Source organism: Puntigrus tetrazona, chromosome 3 (assembly GCF_018831695.1).
Source record: "Puntigrus tetrazona isolate hp1 chromosome 3, ASM1883169v1, whole genome shotgun sequence".
NCBI classification, from domain to species: Eukaryota; Metazoa; Chordata; class Actinopteri; order Cypriniformes; family Cyprinidae; genus Puntigrus; species Puntigrus tetrazona.
Genome location: NC_056701.1, coordinates 16,946,699 through 16,970,009, shown reverse-complemented (window position 1 = coordinate 16,970,009; position 23,311 = coordinate 16,946,699). Strand labels below are relative to the sequence as shown.

Genomic DNA, 23,311 nt, shown 5'->3' with positions numbered 1-23,311 from the left:
ACTCGTGTAAATTAATATTTTAGTATGACACACTTGTGTACATACGTGCTTTTTACATTGTACTATTATTTTTTTTGTTTAGTTACATCTGTACTTTCAGTTATTACATTAATAATTAGCCTACTGACCCATCCCTTACACCTTAACCCACATTTAACCTACCCATACCACCTGTCTCTAACCTTATCTCAATAGCAGCAAAAGTTCTTTGCCACACAATATGAAGACAAAAAGTACATTGTACTAGCATCAATAAATAAGTACAGAGTAGTTAAGGCCATTTAATATAAAGTGTCACCTATATTTTAAGTACATGTATATTAAAATATTCAATATTTAATTCAAGTTAAACACTTTTAAAAAGATTGTAGCAATTCATAATTTTGTCACACATTATTTGTTTAGTTCAGAATCGTGGGAGAATCATGATCTCTTTGTTCAGAAGAATTTTATCATCTCAATCTACCATAGCTTTGTGAAAAACTCACTTATCTTTTCTTTCTGATCTCTCAAAACGTCTAAGATTACATGTATTGCCATTTTCAAAAGTTTGGGTCAATAATATTTTTTGAGAAATCTGATTATTTGACTAATTAATATTAACTAATATTAATGAACTGCAATGTTATTGCAGTTTAAGAAAAAAATCTTTTCTATTCTACTACATTTTAAACTCTGTATAAATGTAATGATTGCTAAAATTAGCGATCCTTTAGACTCAAGAAACATGTAAGTTTTTGAAAACAGTTGTGCTGTGCCTGTTATTTCAAGGTTCTTTTATGAATAGAAACCCCAAACTTTTGAGTTGTAGTTCAAAGCAAAATATTTGAAAGGGAATGATGACGCATCTTGGCCTGTTCCTGGAGTTTGGCAGCCCCTTATAACCATACAGATTCATTGTATGGAAAAGAGCAGACTGAGCATCTTGCCTAACGTCTGCTTTTTTGCTCGGCTGAAGAAAGAACATCATGCGGGTTTGGAACAGCATGTACTAAGTAAAGAATCTTCTTTTTCAGATGAACTGTTGACTTTTAATTGTTATTACTCCGGATTATCTTCTTATTTATTACGTTCACATTATGTTTATGATTCTAAACCTTTAGCGCTCTCTCACTTGGATGTTCTTTTTCTCCCATTTGGTTGCGTTCTGGCGTTCTGTCTCTGTTAAGTTTAAAAGGCTCTCTTATATTCTGTAAGCGTGGTCTGCGGCAGGGAGGCAGTGTTAGCAACCAAAACGCCTTGTCAAGACTTGACAGATTCTGCAGTTCCACTGGGCATGTAACCGTGTGGGCTGCGGAGGAGACTGATGAATCTTAAGCAAACAGAAGGCCAGAACAAAGAGAGCTGAAACAGACTTTAGATCAGATTTGGCCCTGTAATCAAAATTTTAACGGCTCCTGTAAGGTTTTATTGGACCTGGTCCAGGCACTGCCTGCAACTATATTTCTTCATATGTCTGTCCTCCTCCTCCCCCGTCTCTCTTTTTCTCCTTCCAGACTTCTGGAATAATACATTTCCTGAACTTAAGTTGTTTAGAGTCCTGTTGTTTTAATAGCAAAAAATGGCACAGATAAAGAGTTGAGTATCTGATATGGTCTTAGACTTTGACATAGACATGCTCTTTACCATGAGTTTTCAGAAATGCATAAATCTGTTGGGATCATGAATCATTGTGCTGTCACTGCTGGTACACCAGAGAGCGTATTGGGTGATTTAACATTAATAAAATAGAAGATAAATAAATTTTTTTTTTTTTTTTTTTTTTTCAGATTGTCATGATTCACAATATTAGTTTTAACTGTATTTTTCAAATGTATCAGCCTTGGTGAGCATAAGACTTTCAGAAACATAAAAATTGACCCTGAATAGTGTATATAAAATGGTTTCTGCCTTTTATCCATTTGTTTATTTTTGCAGTACTATGTGTAATATAATTTTTGTGTGTATTTTGTGTCTCTTAGAGTCAGCAGAAACAGTGCAATGTGAAACAAAAGCAGATGCAGTTTATGTAATTAAATATTCAAATCACACTGGTTTGATTTTTACACGTCAAAAGATCAATATTTCATACCTAGGTTCTCCGTGACAACCACATTGAAATGTAGGAGTTGAATGCCCTGATCTGTCTCATCATTTGATGTTTTTACTGAGTAAAGGAGAAAAATTATGATAATTGACATGGCTATAACTACACCCATATTTTGAATTCTCACAGCTGTAAACTAAATGTGATATGGTATATTAATGACAAAAAAATCCAGTATTTCACAAAATAAGAATATTTCATGTGACCAATAAAAAAAAAACGTTCTTAAACATGTTGGCCCAAGTTGCTTTGATATTGACCTTCAGCTCGCCTGCATTTTGGGGTCTCTTTTCCCTCATCATCCTCTTGACAATACCCCTTAGATTTTCAATGGTGTTTAAGTCGGGCGAGTTTGCCGGCCAATTCCTGCTGGAAAATAAAATCATCTCCAAGAGGGAAGCATGAAGTACTCTAGAATTTCCTGATAGACAGCTGCGTTGACTGTGGACTTGATAAAAGACAATAGACCCACACCAGTAGAGGACATGGCTACTCAAACCAACACTGACTGTGGAAACTTCACACTGGACTTTAAGAAGCTTAACTTTTGAGTACTCTCCGGTACTCTTCCTCCAGACTCTTGTGACCTTGATTTTCAAATGAAATGCAAAATTTGCTTTCATCTAAAAAACAGGACTTGGGACCACTGGGCCACAGACTAGTACTGTGGACAGACTAGAACTCTTCTAACATTGTTTTTGGTTCAGGATTGGCTTGACTCATGGAATTCTACAGCTGTAGCTCATGTCATGCAGACGTCTGTATGTGGTGGTTCCTGATGCACTGACACCAGCCTCAGTCCACTCCTTATGAAGCTCCGCCAGATTTCTGAATCACCCTTGCTTGACAATCCCCTCAAGACCGCGGTCATCCCTGTCGCTTGTGCACCTTTTCCCTTCTTAACACCGTTAATACACTTAGATACTGCGCTTTGTGAGCATACAGCTTCTTTTGCAATTGCCTTTTGAGATTTTTCCTCCTCATGGAGGATGTCAGTGATGGTCTTCTGCACAACCGTCAAGTCAGCAGTCTTCCCCATGATTCTGAAGCCTACTAAGTCAGAATGAGACCATTTCAAGGCTGAGGAAACCTTTGCAGGTGTTTTGCGTTAATTAGCTGACTAGGTGATTGTGACTCACAGAGCCTACAATGTTGAACTTTATCATGATCATTTTGTGAAATACTGGACTTTTTGTATTATCTTTTAATAATCATTAAAATTTAAACAAAGCCTTAAAGTTCTACTTTTTGAAGAAAAAAAAAAAAATTTAATAAACTTTCTCTCGATATTCAGATTTTTTGGCACATACCTATATAAGCACTTCATTAAATTGACCTTATTTTTACCTAACCTGTTGTCTTAATGCTTTTTGTTAGAATGATTCTGTCAAGGAAACACTTTTTATTACAGCTGTTATTTAACTGTTTATATTTCAACAGCTAATTATATTTGAAACATAATTATAACATTGAAAAAGCTGATATGAAAAACAAGCAATTTGCCTTAAGGAATGCAGTCGAAGTGTATATGTTAGGGTTAATCAATATTAATCATTTATTTAAATCAAATAGATTTATATAAATTATTTTCGGTTTTGGCTAAACAAAACTAAACCCTTTCAAACTAATACTGATTACTGAACTGCATAGAAGCAGTGTATTTGTTCCTAATGTCACATTATCAAAAAATGTCACTCTATTCAAATACCTGTCTATTGAAATACATGTCTGTCTAGACTGTTGTCCTTTTGCTGCCGCTGTTGTTTTGTTTTCTTCACGTGGCTGTATAATCGGCAGCTCTAGTTCTTTTCGGTGTCATTAACCGTGGGTACCTCGTGTATTGATTGGCTTTGTCTTTCCATCAGCGCACAAACCGGATGCCAAAGGATATTCACGTTGAGCCGGAGAAGTTTGCGGCAGAGCTCATCAGCAGGCTGGAGGGAGTGCTGAGGGAACGTGAGGCGCAAGAAAAACTGGAGGAGCGGCTCAAGAGAGTTCGACTGGTGAGTGCATCCCAATCGCCACGCCACTTCCGTATTTCCAGCTATAGTAGTTTTTTGTTTCCCCTCGTATCAAACACAGATGTCTCTGCCACTTTTGTTCATGAGCGAGACAGTCGGATGTGTTCTAAAGACTTTGCGTCTTATCAAGGGGACTCTGCTCATTTCTTTCGTCTCTCTGTTCAGTGTCAGGTGAATCACCTGCCGAGATTGAGCTACTTGCTAGTCTGCCTCAGTGTAATGACTTTGTTTGAAGTCAGTCGGGGCGTGAAGAAATGCTTGCGCACACCGCAAATGGGAATCTTTTTCCCGACTCAAAGCCAGGTGTTAAGTCTCAAGGCAGATTATTTATGTAGTTTGGCCTCCTGTAAGAGGAACTTCCGTCACAGAACAGTGACTTTGAGTTATTAAGAGCCGAAGGAGGAATGTCATTTGTCTCTTAATTGATATTCTCACTGGAGCCTTGGCTTTCAGCTAACTTGTTTTAAGTTTTCTCTACCTATCAGCTGAGCAACCATCTTCTATATACAGCCCTTGTTCTCTTTGCTCCACCGAGCAGGACGGACTCTGACAGTTAAGCATGTTTTTGCCAGCAACCAAACCTTGACAAGTCTGAATAAACTCTGATGTCGCCATTCTGGGCTGTTACTCAGTCAATTTCAGAAAAAAAATCAGGATTTAGAGGTTGAAACGGCACAATAAAAAATAATTGTCTGCTTGGTGCATTGCGGCTGGATTTGTGTTGTGTAACTCCTCTCCTTATTATTATTATTTTTATTTTTTGGCATGATCTGTCAAAGATCATCCAGAGCGCTGACCCACACAGCTGTTCAGTAAAAATAAAATTATGCATTTGCCAAATCCTCAAAATTCCTTGTCTCTTTGGACTTCACTACCTGGAGAGAGAATCAAAGCATTGCACACAAATGACCTGCTGTGGTTTCAGCTTTATTGACTTTCTCTATTATGAAAACGGGAAGTCAAGCAAATAAAAAGGCACTTTTGATGAAAAAGGAATATTGATGGAAATAAATGCAAAATGTTATATTATGTAAATGTTTATTAAATACTAATATTTTTAAAATATGGTTACTGTGATGCAATTTATATAGATGAAATAAACGATTATAATAATAATTGTAATAATAACAGTTATTTGAGAGCGAGATCTTTTAACAGTAAAAATGTTTTGTCAGTTTGAATCAATATAGTGCTTAGTTTCTGAATAAAAATTATTTCTTTAACAAAAACCTCTGAATATAGTGAGATAGAAATTCAGTGGTCAGGTGCAACACACATCTCATTTGTATAAAATGACTTTTTTTGTTGTTGTTGTTTAGTTTTTTCCATAGTAAGCAGTAAAACTTGAAATTGTTCCTTAAAAATGGTATTGATTTTAAAACATTTTCATAAAATGGTTAATTCTGTGGTGAAAAGTTACTTGAATTGCTTGACATAAGTGTGCATAAACTACTGCAAACGGCCCAACCCAGTGTGACACAACCTGAATCTGTAAATTCAGAATAAAGATTGTGGGAACACTGTTAGTTTAATTAGATTTAGGTCATGGCTGCTTTCATAGACACAACTATGCTTTTTCATTGTTTGCAAGTAACAATACAGAATATGCCTAAAATGTAATTTAGTCACCGGACCATGAGTGAAACTACATTTGTCAAAGAACCCAGTGTTTTTTGCCAGTAAAATCAAAAATGGAGAAGGGCGCAACAAATTAGCAAGTAAAATATTAAATCTGGTTAAGGGAACAGGCATGTCAGATCATTTATAATCTAAAGAGAGGTCTGCTTGTGGAGAAGGGCTTTCATGATTAAAATGAATATTAAAGTCATGTTTTGGGCAACCAGGGAATTTTCTCATGACTGTTTAAGGTCATTGTGTGTTTTCAATGTGACCATAACAAAGGCATGTCAAAAGAATCTTAGGAAAGCTATGAGCGTGTGACATCTGCTGGTTTAAACATGTTACTGCACAGTGATTTTACAGTCAATTGTTTTCTGCAGTGTACTTGCTCCACCTGCCAAATTAGATTTATTCACTCGCTATCAAATGTGTTCTCTGGTCTCTGAGAAAGATGGTTTCAGATACAGTCCAAATTAAATTCCTGAGTTTTTTTTTTTTTAATTATTGAATAATCTTGTGTGTCCTGTAGGAAGAGGAAGGTGACGATGCAGACATCTCAACTGCTCCCTCCCTGGCCAATCACAGGATTCCTCCCGCAGTCCACGTGCAGCATTATGGCGGGCGCTACTCTGAAATGAGTTACAACGGTCTGCAGCTCCGGGACGCACACGAGGAGAACCCAGAGAGCATCCTGGACGAGCATGTGCAGCGTGTCATGAAAACCCCCGGCTGTCAGTCTCCGGGCACGGGCCGCCACTCTCCAAAGTCCCGCTCCCCTGACGGGCTTCCCGCGAACAAGATCCCCGGGATGATGATGCCACTGTCCGGTGGCCAAGGCAAGCACCAGGCTCGGCTGGGCCCAAAGGGTGAAGCGGCGCACTATCACAAACACATTCACCACACACACTATCCCGCGGGGGGGAAACCAAAAGAACAGGTGGAGGCCGAAGCCATAAGGGTGCACGGAGGATTCGCCTGGAACATGGAAGTGCAACACCACTTTGGATCCAAGTCACGCAACTTTGCAGATGGGATGAGTGTCGGCCCCAGTGCCATGGACCCCATGGGTTACGGGTATGCTTACCAAATCTGCGTTTATTTGATCCAAAATACACTAAAAACATTAACATTAGGAAATGTCCTCCAGTAACATTTGAATTCAAGGGGCTAATTATTACATTATCATGGACGCGTCAACTCTCAGCAACAGTTTTAAAGTAGCCCAATTCCGTGGGAAAGCCATAGTATTGGCAAAACTGAATGGAGTTGTAAATTGGAAACTTTTAGTGAAGTCATTTATCCCAACAGCTTTGTTGATTTTGCTGTTCTCATGTCTCATTGTAGCAGTAAAGGAAGCACACTGTCAAAGCGTCCAGTCAGAAAAGGGGATGATGGTCGAAACTTTGAGATGCGAGAGCCTTTGCCCCCTGATGATATGGAGAGGAACCAGAAGATATTGCAGTGGATGATGGAGGGCGAGAAGGAAGCTGGACGCTATAAGAGGAGCCCTTACGGGTGAGAGCCCTTACTTAGTGTAGTAATAGTAATAAAGGTGACTTACCAGCAGTTCATATTGTTTTGTTGGAAAGGATGCATGCATAGATAGCAGTGTTTTTCAAAATCAATCATCTCAGTGTTCATTTTGTTCTTGGTTCTGTCGTAGAAGCATCTCTGGCTCCAAGAAGGCTCAGAGTCACGAGGTGTCAAGGCCCAGCTCTGTGGAGCGGCCGGGGGCTGTGCACCCTTGGGTTACCGCTCAGCTCCGAAACAACGTGCAGCCCTCACATCCCTTCATCCAGGATCCAACCATGCCCCCCAACCCAGCCCCCAACCCTCTCACCCAGTTGGAAGAGGCGCGCAGGCGGCTTGAGGAAGAGAGGAGGAAGTCTGGAACGCTGCAGGCTAAGCAGAGGTGAGAAGACGTTTTCACCTGAAGACCATAATTCATGTGTAATTAGTAGTGACTTGATTTGTTATTGCATGATAATAACCTCATGCAGTGTGTCTTTGAGTCAGTGGTGCTTATTCTTTAGGCCAGGTCTATATGAAAATGCTCTTAAAAACACTTTATCAACAAATTACCTGGCTGTGCCTTATGATCATTTCAAAATAAAAAATGTCGATATTGTGTGTGTGCTTGCTGGGGGGGGCGGTCAGGATGAAAATATGGAAATTGAGAAAAAGGTATCTTGAAAGAATTCATATCTTAAGTAGAGCCTTAAAAGAAAGTGGTTTGGCATTATTATTATGAAAAAATAAGACATGCGATTAAGCCACTGTGATTAAGCCGTCTCTGACATGGAGCTCTCCGAGGCCGAGTATGTCCTCAATGCTTCTCTAGAGCATAGCCCTTCCATTGACCATCCCATGCTACCGATACATGCACCCGCATGTGTTTGTGAGGGCTGTGCCTTTACGTAGTTAACTAACGCTTCTGTGTGTAGCTCTATCCAGGCTTCCTATGCATAGGAATAATTCACCCAAAAATACAAACTTACACACCAGATATGGATACAATTAGCATTACGTGACTTGCTCACCAGTTCCTCTGCAGTGAATGGGTGCCATCAGGATGAGAGACCAAGCGTCAGATAAAAACATGGCAGTAATCCACAAGGGTCTAGTCCGTCAATTAACATCTTGTGAAGCTGCGTGTTAAAACAAATATGGTAGTGAATTGGAATATGAGAGAACGACAGGGTATGGAGCAAATGTTATGGATTATAGTTTTTTTGTTTTTCACAGACATTAATTGATGCACTGGAGTGGTGTGGATTATTTGTGAAATATTGTGATGTTTTTATAAGCTGTTCAGACTCTCATTCTGACAGCACCCTTTCACCGCAGAGGGTGCGTTGACGAGCAAACGATGAAGCGATGTAATGCTAAATTTATTCAATCTGTTCAGATTGAGAAGCATCTTCACTAGCTTGAGGGTGACTACATTTTCAGCAAATTTAGAGTTTTAGGTGAACTATTCCTTTAATATTGTAATATAGTTTGACCAGTTTTAGTATGTAGTTTCTCACAGATTCGGTTGCAGTGCAGTGTCGTTCCGGCGTATTAACCGCTGCTCAGCTGCGGGAGAATGAGAGGCGGTGGATGTGTGCCTGCTCCTAATGCAGATATGCAGTTTAGTGACATCAAAGCTTTGGTGTGGATGAGATGAAAGCGGCACATCGGTGCCAGTGTTTTTTTTTTTGTTTTTTTGTTTTTTCGCTGAGGAACATTTGTCAGGCATCTGGAATCCGTTTTACTTGGCAACAGTAAACCAATCCTCTGACGCCCACCAGCACTCGTGCCCACTTCAAGCCCAGCAGAGCACATACAAGAGCCCTTGAAATACGGCTCTGGTCCAGACATCCTTTCGGGATGTACTTCTCAGTTTGCTGCTAGAAAAGCAAACTGCGTAATTTTGTTCTTCCTCCATTGTAGAACAAATGTTCGGCCTGTTTGTCAAGTGCCTCTCTGTTCGTTTGCAGGCATAAGAATATGAAGAAGCAGCCCTGTGAGAACATCACGGTGGCCTATTACTTCTGTGGAGAGCCCATCCCGTACAGGACGTCTGTCAAAGGAAGGATCGTCACATTGGGACAGTTCAAAGAGCTGCTTACTAAGAAAGGGAGCTACAGGTAAATCTTTGTCTCTTGTCATTTTCTAGTTTTTGAGAACCGTCTGTAGTGGTTATAGACGGCTTACCCAGAAATGAAGATCCTGTCATCATTTACTGTTTTTGTTAAAAACTTTCTCTTGTGGAACACAAAAAAAGGGACTGCGTTTATCAGTTTTGGACTGAAACTTGCCAGCTTCACAAAAGCCAATATCCGTATCAAAGTATAATGAAATCAGATCCCTACAACTACACTTCTTACAAATAAAATATTACATTTTTATTATTAAATGACACAAAAATTTGACTGTCTATTGTGTGACATGGCAAAAATGTAGGAAAAAAAACACTTGACAAATAACGTGAGAAAAATGTATCTTCAGTCTTTGATTTACAAATAGCATTAGAGAGGGTTATGTTCAGTGTTAGAGGGATTTTTTTTTCTGACACGCTATAGGACACATTGATGTGTCAACTACCCATTTATGTTTATGCTGTATATTATAAAAGATCAATTTAAAAAAAGTTTTCCACAAAACTATGAAGCAGCAACTGTTTCCAGCAAGATTCTTGAGCAGCATCATAGAATGATTTTTGTTGATGTGACACTCAAGATAAAAGTAATTCTGTATTTATCACAATACATTACTTTTAATATATATTAAAACACAAATTTGTTTCTTTTAATTGTAATATTTTAAAATACTGTTTTGCTCCATTTTTCAGTCATGAAGAGTATAACTTACAAAAACTATTCAAGCACATTAGTGAAAGAATCACCTTTATTACACTTCTCTATACCTTTTAAATATTGAAAGCTTGTCATTTCATCTTTTCCTACAATTGCATGGAAAAATCAGCAAAATTGCTTCTTTAGTGGCATTAGGCAAGCAAATGATGACAGATTGTTCATATTTGAATAAACTATTTCTTTAAACTTATTTTCAGTGTCATGGTGATACGTTAATGCTTTTACAGTAATGTCAGCTGAACTACCCAGTCTTTAAAACGATCCCTATCCCTTTGCCTCGCCACATCCTAGGTATTATTTCAAGAAAGTGAGCGATGAGTTTGACTGCGGAGTGGTGTTCGAGGAGGTACGCGAAGATGATGCCATCCTGCCCATCTTCGAGGAGAAGATCATCGGAAAAGTCGAGAAGATCGACTGATTGCCCGGGAGGGAGGGAGGGAGGCGGGAAGAGAGGGACTGGGGCTGCAGAGGTGCAGCAGGATATGGAGAACGAAAAGCAAGCGGAGAGCAGGTGCTGAGATTGGTACAGCGAACGTGGATGTGCAGGAGAGCGAGAGGTGCAGAGCAGGAAAGTACACTATTTACTCCGAGGCGTCTACCTCCGCACAACGGCTTTTAAAGTCACACAGCTGCTCAGTGATCAAGATCACTTCGCATTGAGCACGGAGAGCCCTTGGACTCACAGAGACGAAAGCGTGAGGCGGCATTCTCTCACTTTTGCTATATTTCTAACTCTGAAAAATGTAATGTAGCAATGTAAAGTTAGCTTAGAAAAAAGTACTATGAATATGTTTACTAAAGCTGCATATTTTTGATATGACGTATCAGAAGGAACATATCCTTTCTAATTTAACAACTCTTGTAATTTTATATGTACTGGTACCAGATGTGTACAGACTGTCTGTTTAAAAGGAAAAAGAGAAAGTTTTATATCTATTTAAATATTTAAAAAAAAGGAAAAACGAAAAAAAAAAAAAGAGGAATCGGTTCACCCATATCAAAGCTGCGGCATCAACTTGACCCAAGATGGTGGGCTTTCACAAAGGTGTGGTTATGGAGAAATCATAACCCACGCTTTACCAAGTGCTTTTAACTCATAAAACTGATTTGCTAATTACAGAGAGGGAGGAGTCAGTCGACGCCGCACTTTTCACTGCGTTATGCATTGATGTCAATGGAGTACCGCTTTGAGCGGATGTCCTATACGACGATGCCTTCACATTGCTCTCCTTCCTTCGTTGATGTCACGACATGCATGATAATTCCTCCCCTCTTCACGCACAGCACGATTTAAAAAGAACACTCCAATAGGTTATTTTCCAACTTAAACAGTCCAGTTTTGTTGTTTTCGAATCGGTTCAGTCAGTCTCCGGGTCTGGCGATAGCGTTTTTAGCTGTATCTTAGCATAGATCATTGAATCCGATTTAGACCGTTGGCATGTTCCTCAAAAATTGCCAAAGTTTAAAAATGTATCCTATTTAAAATTTGACTCTTCTGCAGTTGCGTCGTGCTAAGACCGATGGGGGGAAAAAGTTATTTTTCTAAGCTGATGTGGCTAGGAACTATACTGCGTAATAATCAAGAATATAAATAATCTTTGTTGCCCTACCACGGCTGTAGCAGGTGCAGTGATATTACACAGTGCCTGAATATAGTCCCAAGCTAGGAAAAATATCTTTAAAACTCTTTGGTCATTTTTGAGTGAGACGCTAACGGTCTAATCAGATTCCATTATCTATGCTAAGCTACAGCTAAAACTGCTACCACCAGACCCAGAGATCAAAAAAAGAAAGGTAAAACTCGATTGTTTAACTCTAGTTAAGTTGGCAAATGAACCTATTTTTAAAAATAGTTTTGTTCCTTTTAAGAGCAAAGGATATAGTGCTGTCAAACAATGAATTGCTTCTAAAATAAAATTGTTTACGTACGTATGTGTACTGTATATTTATTGTGTGTATATATAAATGCACACACATGCAGTATATATTTACAAATATTTGCATGTATATATTTATATTCATATAATTTATATATAAATATATTTAATATAAACATTTTTTTCTTAAATATATACATGCACGTGTGCGTATTTGTGTACACATAAATATAATCTGTACACACACTTATGTTAAAAACTTATTTTGAATGCTATTATTTGGCAGCACTAAAAGGATGAGTGCCGATTTTATGAAACTAATGTCTCAAGATGTTTGAGTGGCACAACTCGTAAGTCTATAGCTTATATCCAGAATCTGTAAGGTCCAGGTGTGAGATCCGCAGCAGCACTGACGCCTGTTTAAGAGCAGGGGAATGTGAGAATGTGGAAGAGGACGGACTTTCTGGTCGTCCTGGGGTCCATCGTCTGTCTAGTGCCATTGGACAATATACTGATCATGTTTACACTTACCTTAATGTATTACAGAACAAGAAACAAATAGAGAATTGTAGCCTTTTAGCTTAACACGGCTAAATGTGGTGCCTGGCAAGAATGCATTGTTTTAAAAATGTAGTTTTAGTCTAACGTGGTCTGCCTTGTTGAGATCATGAAACACCAAAGAGAACAGTCTATCAGAGGAGTCGAATAAAATCCGTTCGCATTGTTCCAGCGACAAAAACCAAGCTCCTTCATAGAGTTTTCAGGCTGTGTGTTGTAACGAAACACTGAGAGATGTACTAACCGCTAGGAAAGGTCTGGCGAGAAGAGCGAGCCAGACATGGTGCTGTAACATTGGAATGCTTTCTGTTGATCTGGCATCCCATTTCCCCTCTAGTTTTCAATGTAAAATTCCCCGTCTATTTTGATTTAAGTTGCTACCGTCATCAATGTTTGTTCAGTGATTTCATGTTTTTTAGTTTTTTTCCCCCCACGTTCAGTTAGAATTGTTTTAGGCTTTCATCAACTTGAACAATATGGGTACTTGATGCAAAATATGGAACATTTCTTGTTTGTTTCGATTCATTTTAATTACGGTGTAATTGTCAAATGGGATGTAAAGTTAACTACTGTGAATATAGCCTGGCCGTGAGCTCCTCTCACTGAATGATGGATGACCTGTACATAGACATCACAGAGTGCCTTTCTGACCATTCTCATCTCTGATCCACTGTCTGCTCTCCTCACTCCATGTGTCCAGTACCAGGGACTTGCATTATGTTTTTAAGTTTCTTAACTTTTTTTTTTGTTGTTGTTGTTGTTAGTTTCCTATGCGAAGAGCATCAACACACTTTAAGTCTTTCTATGTAAATATGTACATTTTTTTTAATGTGTCTTCAACTACAACCAGCAACCCAATTTGGCTATTTAGTGCCCTGGTTCTGCTTAAGTGTGCCGAGTTGTACAGTTATCATTTTATGGTACTTTGGACAATAAAGACATGTAATAAAACAAATTTGGAGCTCTCTTGTTTCTTTATTGCAAAAACGTATAGTTTATAAATGTATCTGTAGTTGTAATTTATCCATGCATAAAATTAAACATTTCTCGTTTTAAGCTGACTAAACAGATGATGGCGCTCTTGTTTCCTAGCAACAGTTTCGCGAGCTTTGCCAAGATCTCATAAAGCCTGTGGTTGAGGCTTGACATAAACATTTTATATATATATATATATATATATATATATATATATATATATATATATATATATATACGATGGGTCATAATTCTATCAAAAACGTCTTAACTGCAGTACATAAGGGTTAAAAAAAAATAACATTGAGCAAGTAAATGATGAGCGCTCGAAACGTTGTCCTTGCCTTCTCCCCGATTCACAACGGCAGGCTTTTAATAATGGCTTATAATGTAAGTTGTCGTGTCGGATTTCGCGGAAAATGTCAGTTTCTGTCATATCAGTGTTATTAAAGAAGCCGGCAAATGCAGCGCGTGTCTGGTGAGAAGTGTCTCGAATCTCGCAGCTTGTGTAGGAATAGCTAAAAACAAAAACTAATGCGCAATAAACAGTTGGAAAGCAAACCATTTAAGTGATCGTCCGTAAAACTGTTAAACCTCGTTCAGAGAAGATTTTGCACTCGTATCAATAATCAAAGTGCTGACTGTGAGAACTTGGAGACTTAAAATGTTTTGAAACCGACTCTCTCTAGCCTGCTAAGACATCTGACAGGCGTTATATAACCTTTGTAATGTCGTTTAGCCTACTTAAAAGCGAAGGACCGTTCGCTGATGTTCACTGTTTTATTTTTTACCGTTTTTAGGAGTTGACTGTCCTTCGTGTGGTTACTCCCTCGGAAAGACCATCGCCTGTAAATGAAGTTCCTCAGGTAACACGCAGTTTTACGCCTCGGTCGCTAGAGGGCACACATTCTGTCTTTTTCAACCGTTATCAAAACAACCCCCTTTTGTCTTTATAATTCGATATGTAGCCTATAGAATATAAGCAGCAGAAGCGGGGTCTTTGTGGACATATGTTCAGGCTCCGTAGGGACTCTCAGTGCTTTGTTAGGAGGCTTTCTTTTGTAGACGGCACTTCTGAGACTTAATGGGTTTCTTAAGAGGTTAATAGCCGCAAAAATGCGTGACTTGATCACAGTAGCTATAGCATGAGAAAATGACTTGATTGGTTTCTGCTTCCACTGAAGAAAAATAATAAAGGTGCGTATTGTCCGTCTGGCAGACGACCGAGCCAGTTCCCTCAACATATGTTCGGCGTTTAGTTTCTTTGAGAAGCCGAAGGTGCCGTTAGGTTCCATGTTTTCTTCACTTTCACACACTGAAGTACCTTGAGGATGCTTGTTGATTAAGGTCAGTCTCTTGTATTGGACTTGCAATTAATTCTGGAACACTGCGCAGTGCTCAGGTTACGAAAACCGAGCTGCTTAATTGAAAAGGAAAGATCATTAGGGTGTTCTGCCGCAGTATCTAAGCAAAGTCTAGAAGGACCAAATAAAAACAAAAAGACTTTCATTAGCAGATGGAACATCTCCAGGATATACATGCGCACAGTGTTTTCTCAGCTCTGGCCTCGATGGCCCCCGTGCCCTCTGTGATCAAAGCTGCCGGGTAAATGTTTGATTTATGGCCCCTTACTCATCAAATACTGATCTGATGCTGTGGTTCACACCTGTGATTAAAGCTGGATCGGATCAGACCACCTCTACCTCTCCGAGTCTCACTGGCCGTGTCTTCATCAGTAATGATGACTCCTGCCCGCTGTGGCAGGTATAATGCGTTTTTTGGGCCAGTCGCTCTGATGAGAAGCTTTCTGGCTCCCTGCGGTTGTGTCAGAAACTGATTTTGTTGTGCTGTATGAGTTGTGCTCAGTGTGCCAGTTTTGTGATCACGTCGACCATCAAAAATCAGGGTTTTTTTAAGCAAACAATGCACTCGAGATTGGAAGTGGAAAAGATATGTTGTTATATTTTTCACCTTCTGACAATATACATGTAATCGATATACCTGCAATGGAATTAAATTTCTTTCATTCAGTGGAACATTATGCATAATGACGTAGTTTCATATCCTAAATCAAAATATTTAATGCAAAATATGAGAAAAAAAATGTAATAGGGGTCACTGTGCCACGTCTTTAAAATCTGAATACATGATGCCAAAGCAAAAACAAACGGCTAAAATAATAGGTTGCTTATTAAGGATTTGAAAAAGAAAATGTAAATATTAGCATAGTATTTTTAAGTGTGCTAAAATTGTTATTATAACAACTTAAAAATCTGTAATTAAATTTCAATATTTAAAATATATCATCACACTCAGCTTATTATTTGGTTTATTATTTTATTTAAAATAAAACGTACGTGTATGCATATACATTTAAAATATTACAAATATTTATTACAAAAGATTTTATTTGGAACTTTCTGTTCATCAAAGAATATTGGAAAACAGTCAAACAAAAATAATATCAAGCAGCACAATTAACTAATAATAGAAAATGTTTCTTAAGCAACAAATCAGCCCGTTAGCATGTTTTCTGAAGGATTGTGAAGACCAGACTGAATGACATGTTTCAAGATTTTAAAGTAATGTCATTTTAAATTGAAATACTTTGCAGTATTGCTGTTTCTATTGTGATCAAATTAATGCAGTTTTTATGAACATAAGAAATGTCTTTAAAAAAAAATCTTACAGACTCTAAAATATTTATTAATGGAAAGAACTAATATTACAAACACTAATGCAAATCTTCCTACTGATGTTTAAAGCAGAGAATGTTCTATGCTCTCATACATGCAAGGAGGGCCTCCACAGTTAAGATGTGTGTTAAAACCGTTGCAAAATTCTTGATGCTGCATGATTTTATATCGCCAGAAAAGCATCATAAATATTTAATATAACACAGAGGGCAATGTAGAAATATCTATAGACCCTTATAAACCAATTTTTAAAAGGACCATGTAGTAGCCACAGACTGTGTGCAGAAAAAAACAAGCATCCGGTGCGCAGAAATGTAAGGACTTTTTCTTTAGTACTTCTTTGTAACAGATATTACATCCATAAAACATTTAGCACACGGCGTACAAGAGAGACCGTAAAAGTGTAAAAGTGGCAGAACAAAATGAGTATCCATGTTGGTATAATAAAAAAGAAAATCCCCAAATCTCTCTCTGTATAATCCTGAGGAATATAGCTGGCTCTCAAAGTACATTGCTGAGGCTGGATTGGGCCAACGTCAGTGGATCCTGCAGTCTCCATGGTTACCGCAGCTCTGAAATGCACCTAGGTTTCTAATAGCTCCAATGATGAAAGTGCAAAATTGAATATTTAGGACAACACCTCAGAAGAAAAATCCAGATGAAACACGTACATGTAATTCCCGTTCACAGATGGATCGCATGAAAACTGTTAAATATACGCCGCCAAAGTGCCACAGGAGTGCTGTTGAAGTGGCATTAAGATTTCTTCACACCGTAAGATTTCCTGCTGCACGAAGGTGGCATGAATGCATTTACACAGCGATTGCAACGAACTTTGCAGTGGCTGAGGCGGGTCAGAGCTGGCATAAGTCATGGATTTTTGAGCAGACACAGAGCAGTCAGCGCTGCTGTGTTAAGACACCTCTTTCCTTATAATGGTCTAGGAAACACAAAGTTTCATTCTGTTAAAATGACCTTTCCCTACAAAGAGCCGATACAAAAGGTCAAAATAAACAGCGATGATGTTAAAAAGACATTTATTTTTGCAAGCAGCGGAGCGGAGAAAAATAGAAAGCATGTTAGGCCCACATGCTTTATATTTAATCAAGTGAAGGTAGAAGGAGGCTATAGAAATTCTAAGTCTTTTATGTTTTATGTTGCGGCACTTAAAACTAACCTTGAAATGACTGATTTTCAAAGGGAGAGTCGGTCTTTCGCTGTGCGCGAACAATTGGAAGCGGTCCAGTTACTTGCTTCGTAAGCGAAGAAGTCAATGCGAAACTTTTGAAGTAAGATTAATGCCCTTTCATTGCACTGTGGAGACAGTTTTTAGGCACTCCTTATGTGAAGGGTTTTCAAATGTTTATTTTATGAAATGTAGGCATAATTATTCTCACTGTTGACTTGCCGAATTAATGAAAGCGAACAACTGTAGTATAGTGGGTTCAGCTTCATAATGAGCTGCCTTTTAAAGATCGCAAGGACCCGTAGACTTCCAGAGTCAACGAGCTTCTCGTCAGTTTTCGTAGAATAAAATTTTTGTTGAAAATTCATTAGTGTTTATATTGGAGCAAATACATGCTGCCGGCGTAAAATAACTGTCCCACTTTCGCAGTTGAAGTGCATTTGTGATCAATGGTCTGCTATTATAGTCACACTTATTTTTGTTCAATATACTTAATTTGGGAGGGTTATGCGAAGGCCGAAAGCTTACATCAGTCCTCAATTTTGAATCTATCGAAAATGATTCCACTTTAGCAACGTTAACCTTGCTCAGAAAGGGTTCAGTCTTCAGCAGCTGGATGGCTATTTTCTTGTTTTTTACCCACATTGTCAATTACTCTGTACAGCATCTGCACTCAGCACAGACACTATGCCGTGGTCTGTTTTCTGCGGCTGGGGCAAAGCGACTGATTGCTTTAAAAGTCGCGGGAAGATAATAAAGGTACGAAAGCATCAGAACTGTTCAGAGAAATGTTCAAACACCTGTGGGGTGCCGCTGCTCTTCTGCTTTGAACGCGATGCCTTAAATGCTCTGCATAAAATGTGAATACATTTGGCTTCTAGTGGCGTAGACAGAGCTCGTCATCCTCGTGAAGCGTCGGATGCGAGAGCTGCTAAAAATATTCGCTCTAAATATAAGGGAATTATTACGATTTGGACAAAAGAGCGAACGCTATCATTTGCCTTTAAAGGAAGATCACCGGGTTTTCAGAGATACAGACGTGGACAAAATTGTTGGTACCCTTTGGTCAATGAAAGAAAAAGTCACAATGGTCACAGAAATAACTGTTATCTGACAAAAGTAATAATAAATAAAAATTCTATAAATGTTAACCAATGAAAGTCAGACATTGTTTTTCAACCATGCTTCAACAGAATTATTTAAAAAAATAAACTCATGAAACAGGCATGGACAAAAATGATGGTACCCCTAGAAAACACTGAAAATAATGTGACCAAAGGGACATGTTAATTCAAGGTGTGTCCACTAATTAGCATCACAGGTGTCTACAACCTTGTAATCAGCCATTGGGCCTATATATATGGCTCCAGGTAATCACTGTGTTGTTTGGTGATATGGTGTGTACCACACTCGACATGGACCAGAGGAAGCAAAGGAAAGAGTTGTCTCAAGAGATCAGAAAGAAAATTATAGACAAGCATGTTAAAGGTAAAGGCTATAAGACCATCTCCAAGCAACTAGATGTTCCTGTGACTACAGTTGCACATATTATTCAGAAGTTTAAGATCCATGGGACTGTAGCCAACCTCCTGGACGTGGCCGCAGGAGGAAAATTGATGACAAATCTAAGAGACGGATAATCCGAATGGTAACAAAAGAGCCTAGAAAGACTTCTAAAGAGATTCAAGGTGAACTTCATGCTCAAGGAACATCAGTGTCAGATCGCACCATCCGTCGTTGTTTGAGCCAAAGTGGACTACATGGGAGATGACCAAGGAGGACACCATTGTTGAAAACGAATCATAAAAAGCAAGACTGGAATATGCCAAACTACATGTTGACAAGCCACAAAGCTTCTGGGAGAATGTCCTGTGGACAGATGAGACAAAATCGAAGTTTTTGCCAAGGCACATCAGCTGTATGTTCACAGACGAAAAATGAAGCATATCAAGAAAAGAACACTGTCCCTACTGTGAAACATGGAGGAGGCTCTGTTATGTTCTGGGGCTGCTTTGCTGCGTCTGGCACAGGGTGTCTTGAATCTGTGCAGGGTACAATGAAATCTCAAGACTATCAAGGAATTCTAGAGAGAAATGTACTAGCCAGTGTCAGAAAGCTTGGTCTCAGTCGCAGGTCATGGGTCTTGCAACAGGACAATGACCCAAAACACACCGCTAAAAACACCCAAGAATGGCTAAGAGGAAAAAATGGACTATTGTAAAGTGGCCTTCTATGAGCCCTGACCTCAATCCTATTGAGCATCTTTGGAAGGAGCTGAAACATGCAGTCTGGAAAAGGCACCCTTCAAACCGGACACAACTGGAGCAGTTTGCTCATGAGGAGTGGGCCAAAATACCTGCTGAGAGGTGCAGAAGTCTCATTGACAGTTACAGGAAGCGTTTGATTGCAGTGATTGCCTCAAAAGGTTGCGCAACAAAATATTAAGTTAGGGGTACCATCATTTTTGTCCAGGTCTGTTTCATGAGTTTATTTTTTTTAATAATTCTGTTGAAGCATGGTTGAAAAACAATGTCTGACTTTCATTGGTTAACATTTATAGAATTTTATTTATTATTACTTTTGTCAGATTAAAGTTATTTCTGTGACCATTGTGAGTTTTTCTTTCATTGACCAAAGGGTACCAACAATTTTGTCCACGTCTGTATGGTACATTACTGTGCAGCAGGAATCAAAGATGTGTGCAAGCGCTCCATTTCTTCGGACAGTTCTTAAAAATGCTAGAAAACCGATCCAGCATGTTCTCATTAGTACCGTTCTGTAAAGTCATTCAAATCTCTATTCTATTATTGCATGAAAATGATTTTTTAGATATTAAAAGACACCACAATGATATAAGAGTTGATTTATTCACCCTCATGCCGTTTCAAACCTGTATAACGTTCTTTCTTCTGTAGAAAACACACACACACACACACATTAAGTTTCTAAGTATGTTCCATAGATGTAATGTTTTTTTATACTGTACAATTCAGTGACTCTCTCATAAATACAATAACTTTTTAATTCCTGAATTAATACGGTTTCGAATCTTTCTGTTGAGTGAATTGAGTAAATATAACTCACTTGTGAATTAAACTTTTGTTTTGTCCCTGAATGAATCAGTATCTGAACATGATTCGTTGACAGTCACAGGACAATACATGTTATTTGTGCCATTCAGATGCTAATCTATGCTTTAAATAAGGTTTCTTCAGGCAGCTAACAGGAGAGATTATAGGCTTAGATGTAAAATGTCCGTGTATAGGCTAGTTAGTATGCTTGCATGATAAGCAATTAATCACTTGCACACATTCACAAACAATCTTTCTTCATGCATTTTTGTGCACTGACATTTGTACACATAAACATTGCTGCGAGATTAGAACAAGCTAAAATATCATCACACTTAATATGTGCAACCTAAAGATAATAATCCTAAATAAGTATACAAGCAGAGGTGAAGGAAGCATTTCTCAGCCTCCACATGCTCATGAATTATGATGTTGTGAATTAATTCAAATGCCTAAAATCTATTTCTAAATGTCATAAAGAATGTTTGTTGAGAGTTTTTTGTTTGAAGAGGAGCCCGTGAGCTAGGCTCACAGGACTTATGAAATGTTGAAGTGCTTTGTCTAATTTTATGTATCAGTCCTTAACACCGCTGTGCTCATTCAAAACCAAGGTTATTTTTTTGCTGGCAATGGCAACGGAATCAAGAGATGAGATGTGTGGCCAAGTGTTTGTTTCTACTCCGCCTCTATAGCAAGGACTTATCTGAGATAAACGAATAAACTCATTATTATTTAAATGCGAAAGAACGGGCTTCTGATCCAATCACAGCCATGTCATACAATATTGTTTACAGCTTGAGCTCGGGAACCAGCCGGAAAACAATCCCAGTTTGGATTTTAAGCCTTTTGAAAATCACGTGGTTTTTAATGATTTTGTCAATTTCGTCAGAATTGGCCACTAGGTGGTGCTATAATAATAATCAAATTAAAGTTTTTGGCAATAACTGTGCAACTGTATAATACATACAATTTTTTTTAAGTGTTCTGAAGATATAGGCTGGTATATTCTTAGGCGTGACAATGACTAATCTTGTGAATGTGATATTAAAACTTTGTGACATGGACAAGAAGAAAATGTATGAAATTGCAGGAATTTCTGATGCTCTGGCATTTATCTCAAGTTGAACATATTAGTAATGTTAAAGATAATAGTTTATTATCTTTGTTTGCAGTTAATTTTGAAGGAATATATATGGCAGATTACAGTTGATCAGAGCAGAGCCCAGCAGATTCAGACATGACAGAAATGACTTCAACAGGAGCCTAAAGGACTTTAGGGAAATGTTCTATGAAACTCTACAAGGAAAGAGCATGATATAAATAATAAAAATTTTAATTATACATCTTACAAAACTTCTTATAATATTTCTTTAGAAAAATTATAATAAACAATCAAATACAAATAAGCAATGAATTTATTTACAGATCCCCAAGCAGGCAATGCCACCAGACACAAGTATTTCTGCTTTAAGGACCTGTAATACACTAAGGCTTGAGTAGACTGATGGAAAGACCACTCTTGACAGACCACCACCAGACACAAAGCTGACTAGAGACTCAAAACAACAGGCCGGCTGTGAGAGGAGTTTTTTTTTATTTTTTTGAGGCTCTTTGTGTTCTTTTTTGGAGGTTACTCCGTGACCTGAAACATAACATAAATCAGCATTATTTGTCTAAATACATCACATTTAGAGAAAAGCTGACTTTAAAGTTAATGACGACTGACGATCAAGCTAAACCAAGAAAACGCTTAGCTAGTCTTAAGACTCCGTACCTTAAACCATTCATGGAGATGCATCTTATCCAGTCTGAGTCTCTTCTGTGGATCAGGCTGCAGACAATCCGAAATCATCTGGCAGCATTCTGCAAAAAGACATTTGATCATGTACCTTTTACTTTACACCTGCTCTCTTTTTGTACGCGACACAGAGTCGGTTGTTGTTTGATGAAGATCTCACCTTTTGACAAGCCAGGTCTGCTCCAGAGGTCCACAGCGATCATGTGACGGTCGTGTGATGAAGGACATTCCCCACACAGCATTTCATACAGGATGAACCCCAGCGTCCACACTGTAGTGGGTTTTGCGTGGTACCTGCCCTTCATGCTGACCTCGGGTGGACAGTACTCTTGTGTGCCTGCAGGAAGGATGTCTGATGTTTAATAAATTGTCTCAGCATGTTGAGTGCACGTAAGATGTGTTTCTGTGAGACTATGAATAAAATACTTCATGTCACGTACCACAGAAGACTTTGAAGGCAGATCTCTTCATGAGCGCACCGCACCCAAAGTCAATTAATTTGACCTCTAAGGTGTCCTGGTTCACCAGGACGTTCTCCAGCTTTATATCCCGATGGAAGACGCCACGCGCGCAGCAAGTTTTAGCCGCATTAATGACCTGCCGCATGATCTTTCGTGCCGTCCCCTCATCAAGGCTTCCTCCATAGTCATGGAGAAAAGTGAACAAGTCCACGCAAGGCACGGGGCGCTCCATGACCATTACATAGTGGTCTTCGTCGTCCTCCCAGTCAAGCAGCTCAATTATCTGGGGAAAGCTGGGGCCATCAATGGCCATGAGCATCAGGCCAACCTCCATGGGGACACGTTTGGGTTGACCAGGCTAAAAGAAAGAAAACATGATGCTTAGACGGAAGTGGTTTCCTTAAGACTTCACAAATCAAAACAGTTTGTCTTTGGTTAACATGAATAAACTGAAAACAGTGACTAAGAGACAATACTAAGACAGGAACGCAGTCTACTCACCACTCGGATAGATGACATGTCTGGAAACTTCTTTGAACATTTCACAGCCACCTAATCAACAAAACAAATTAAGATGAACAATTAGCACATGCAGATAGCT

General features: G+C 38.7%; 1 protein-coding gene and 1 pseudogene across 7 annotated transcripts in view; one reads left to right on the top strand and one right to left on the bottom strand.

Annotated features, from left to right (window-relative positions):
* Nucleotides 1-12,048, top strand: part of axin1 (axin 1) — a 40,819-nt gene extending 28,771 nt beyond the window's left edge. For 6 of the 7 annotated variants that reach the window (XM_043235075.1, XM_043235072.1, XM_043235073.1 and 3 more), the window contains 6 exons: nt 3,952-4,089; nt 6,257-6,801; nt 7,072-7,242; nt 7,391-7,639; nt 9,210-9,359; nt 10,380-12,048. In XM_043235075.1, the coding sequence (XP_043091010.1) occupies nt 3,952-4,089; nt 6,257-6,801; nt 7,072-7,242; nt 7,391-7,639; nt 9,210-9,359; nt 10,380-10,506 (1,380 nt within the window). In that variant the 3' untranslated portion in view covers nt 10,507-12,048. The remainder of the gene's footprint in view (nt 1-3,951; nt 4,090-6,256; nt 6,802-7,071; nt 7,243-7,390; nt 7,640-9,209; nt 9,360-10,379) is intronic. The other variant, XM_043235077.1, reaches the window with a different exon arrangement.
* Nucleotides 12,049-21,771: 9,723 nt separating this feature from the next.
* LOC122341891 lies at nt 21,772-23,050 on the bottom strand (annotated as a pseudogene).
* Nucleotides 23,051-23,311: the final 261 nt, after the last annotated feature.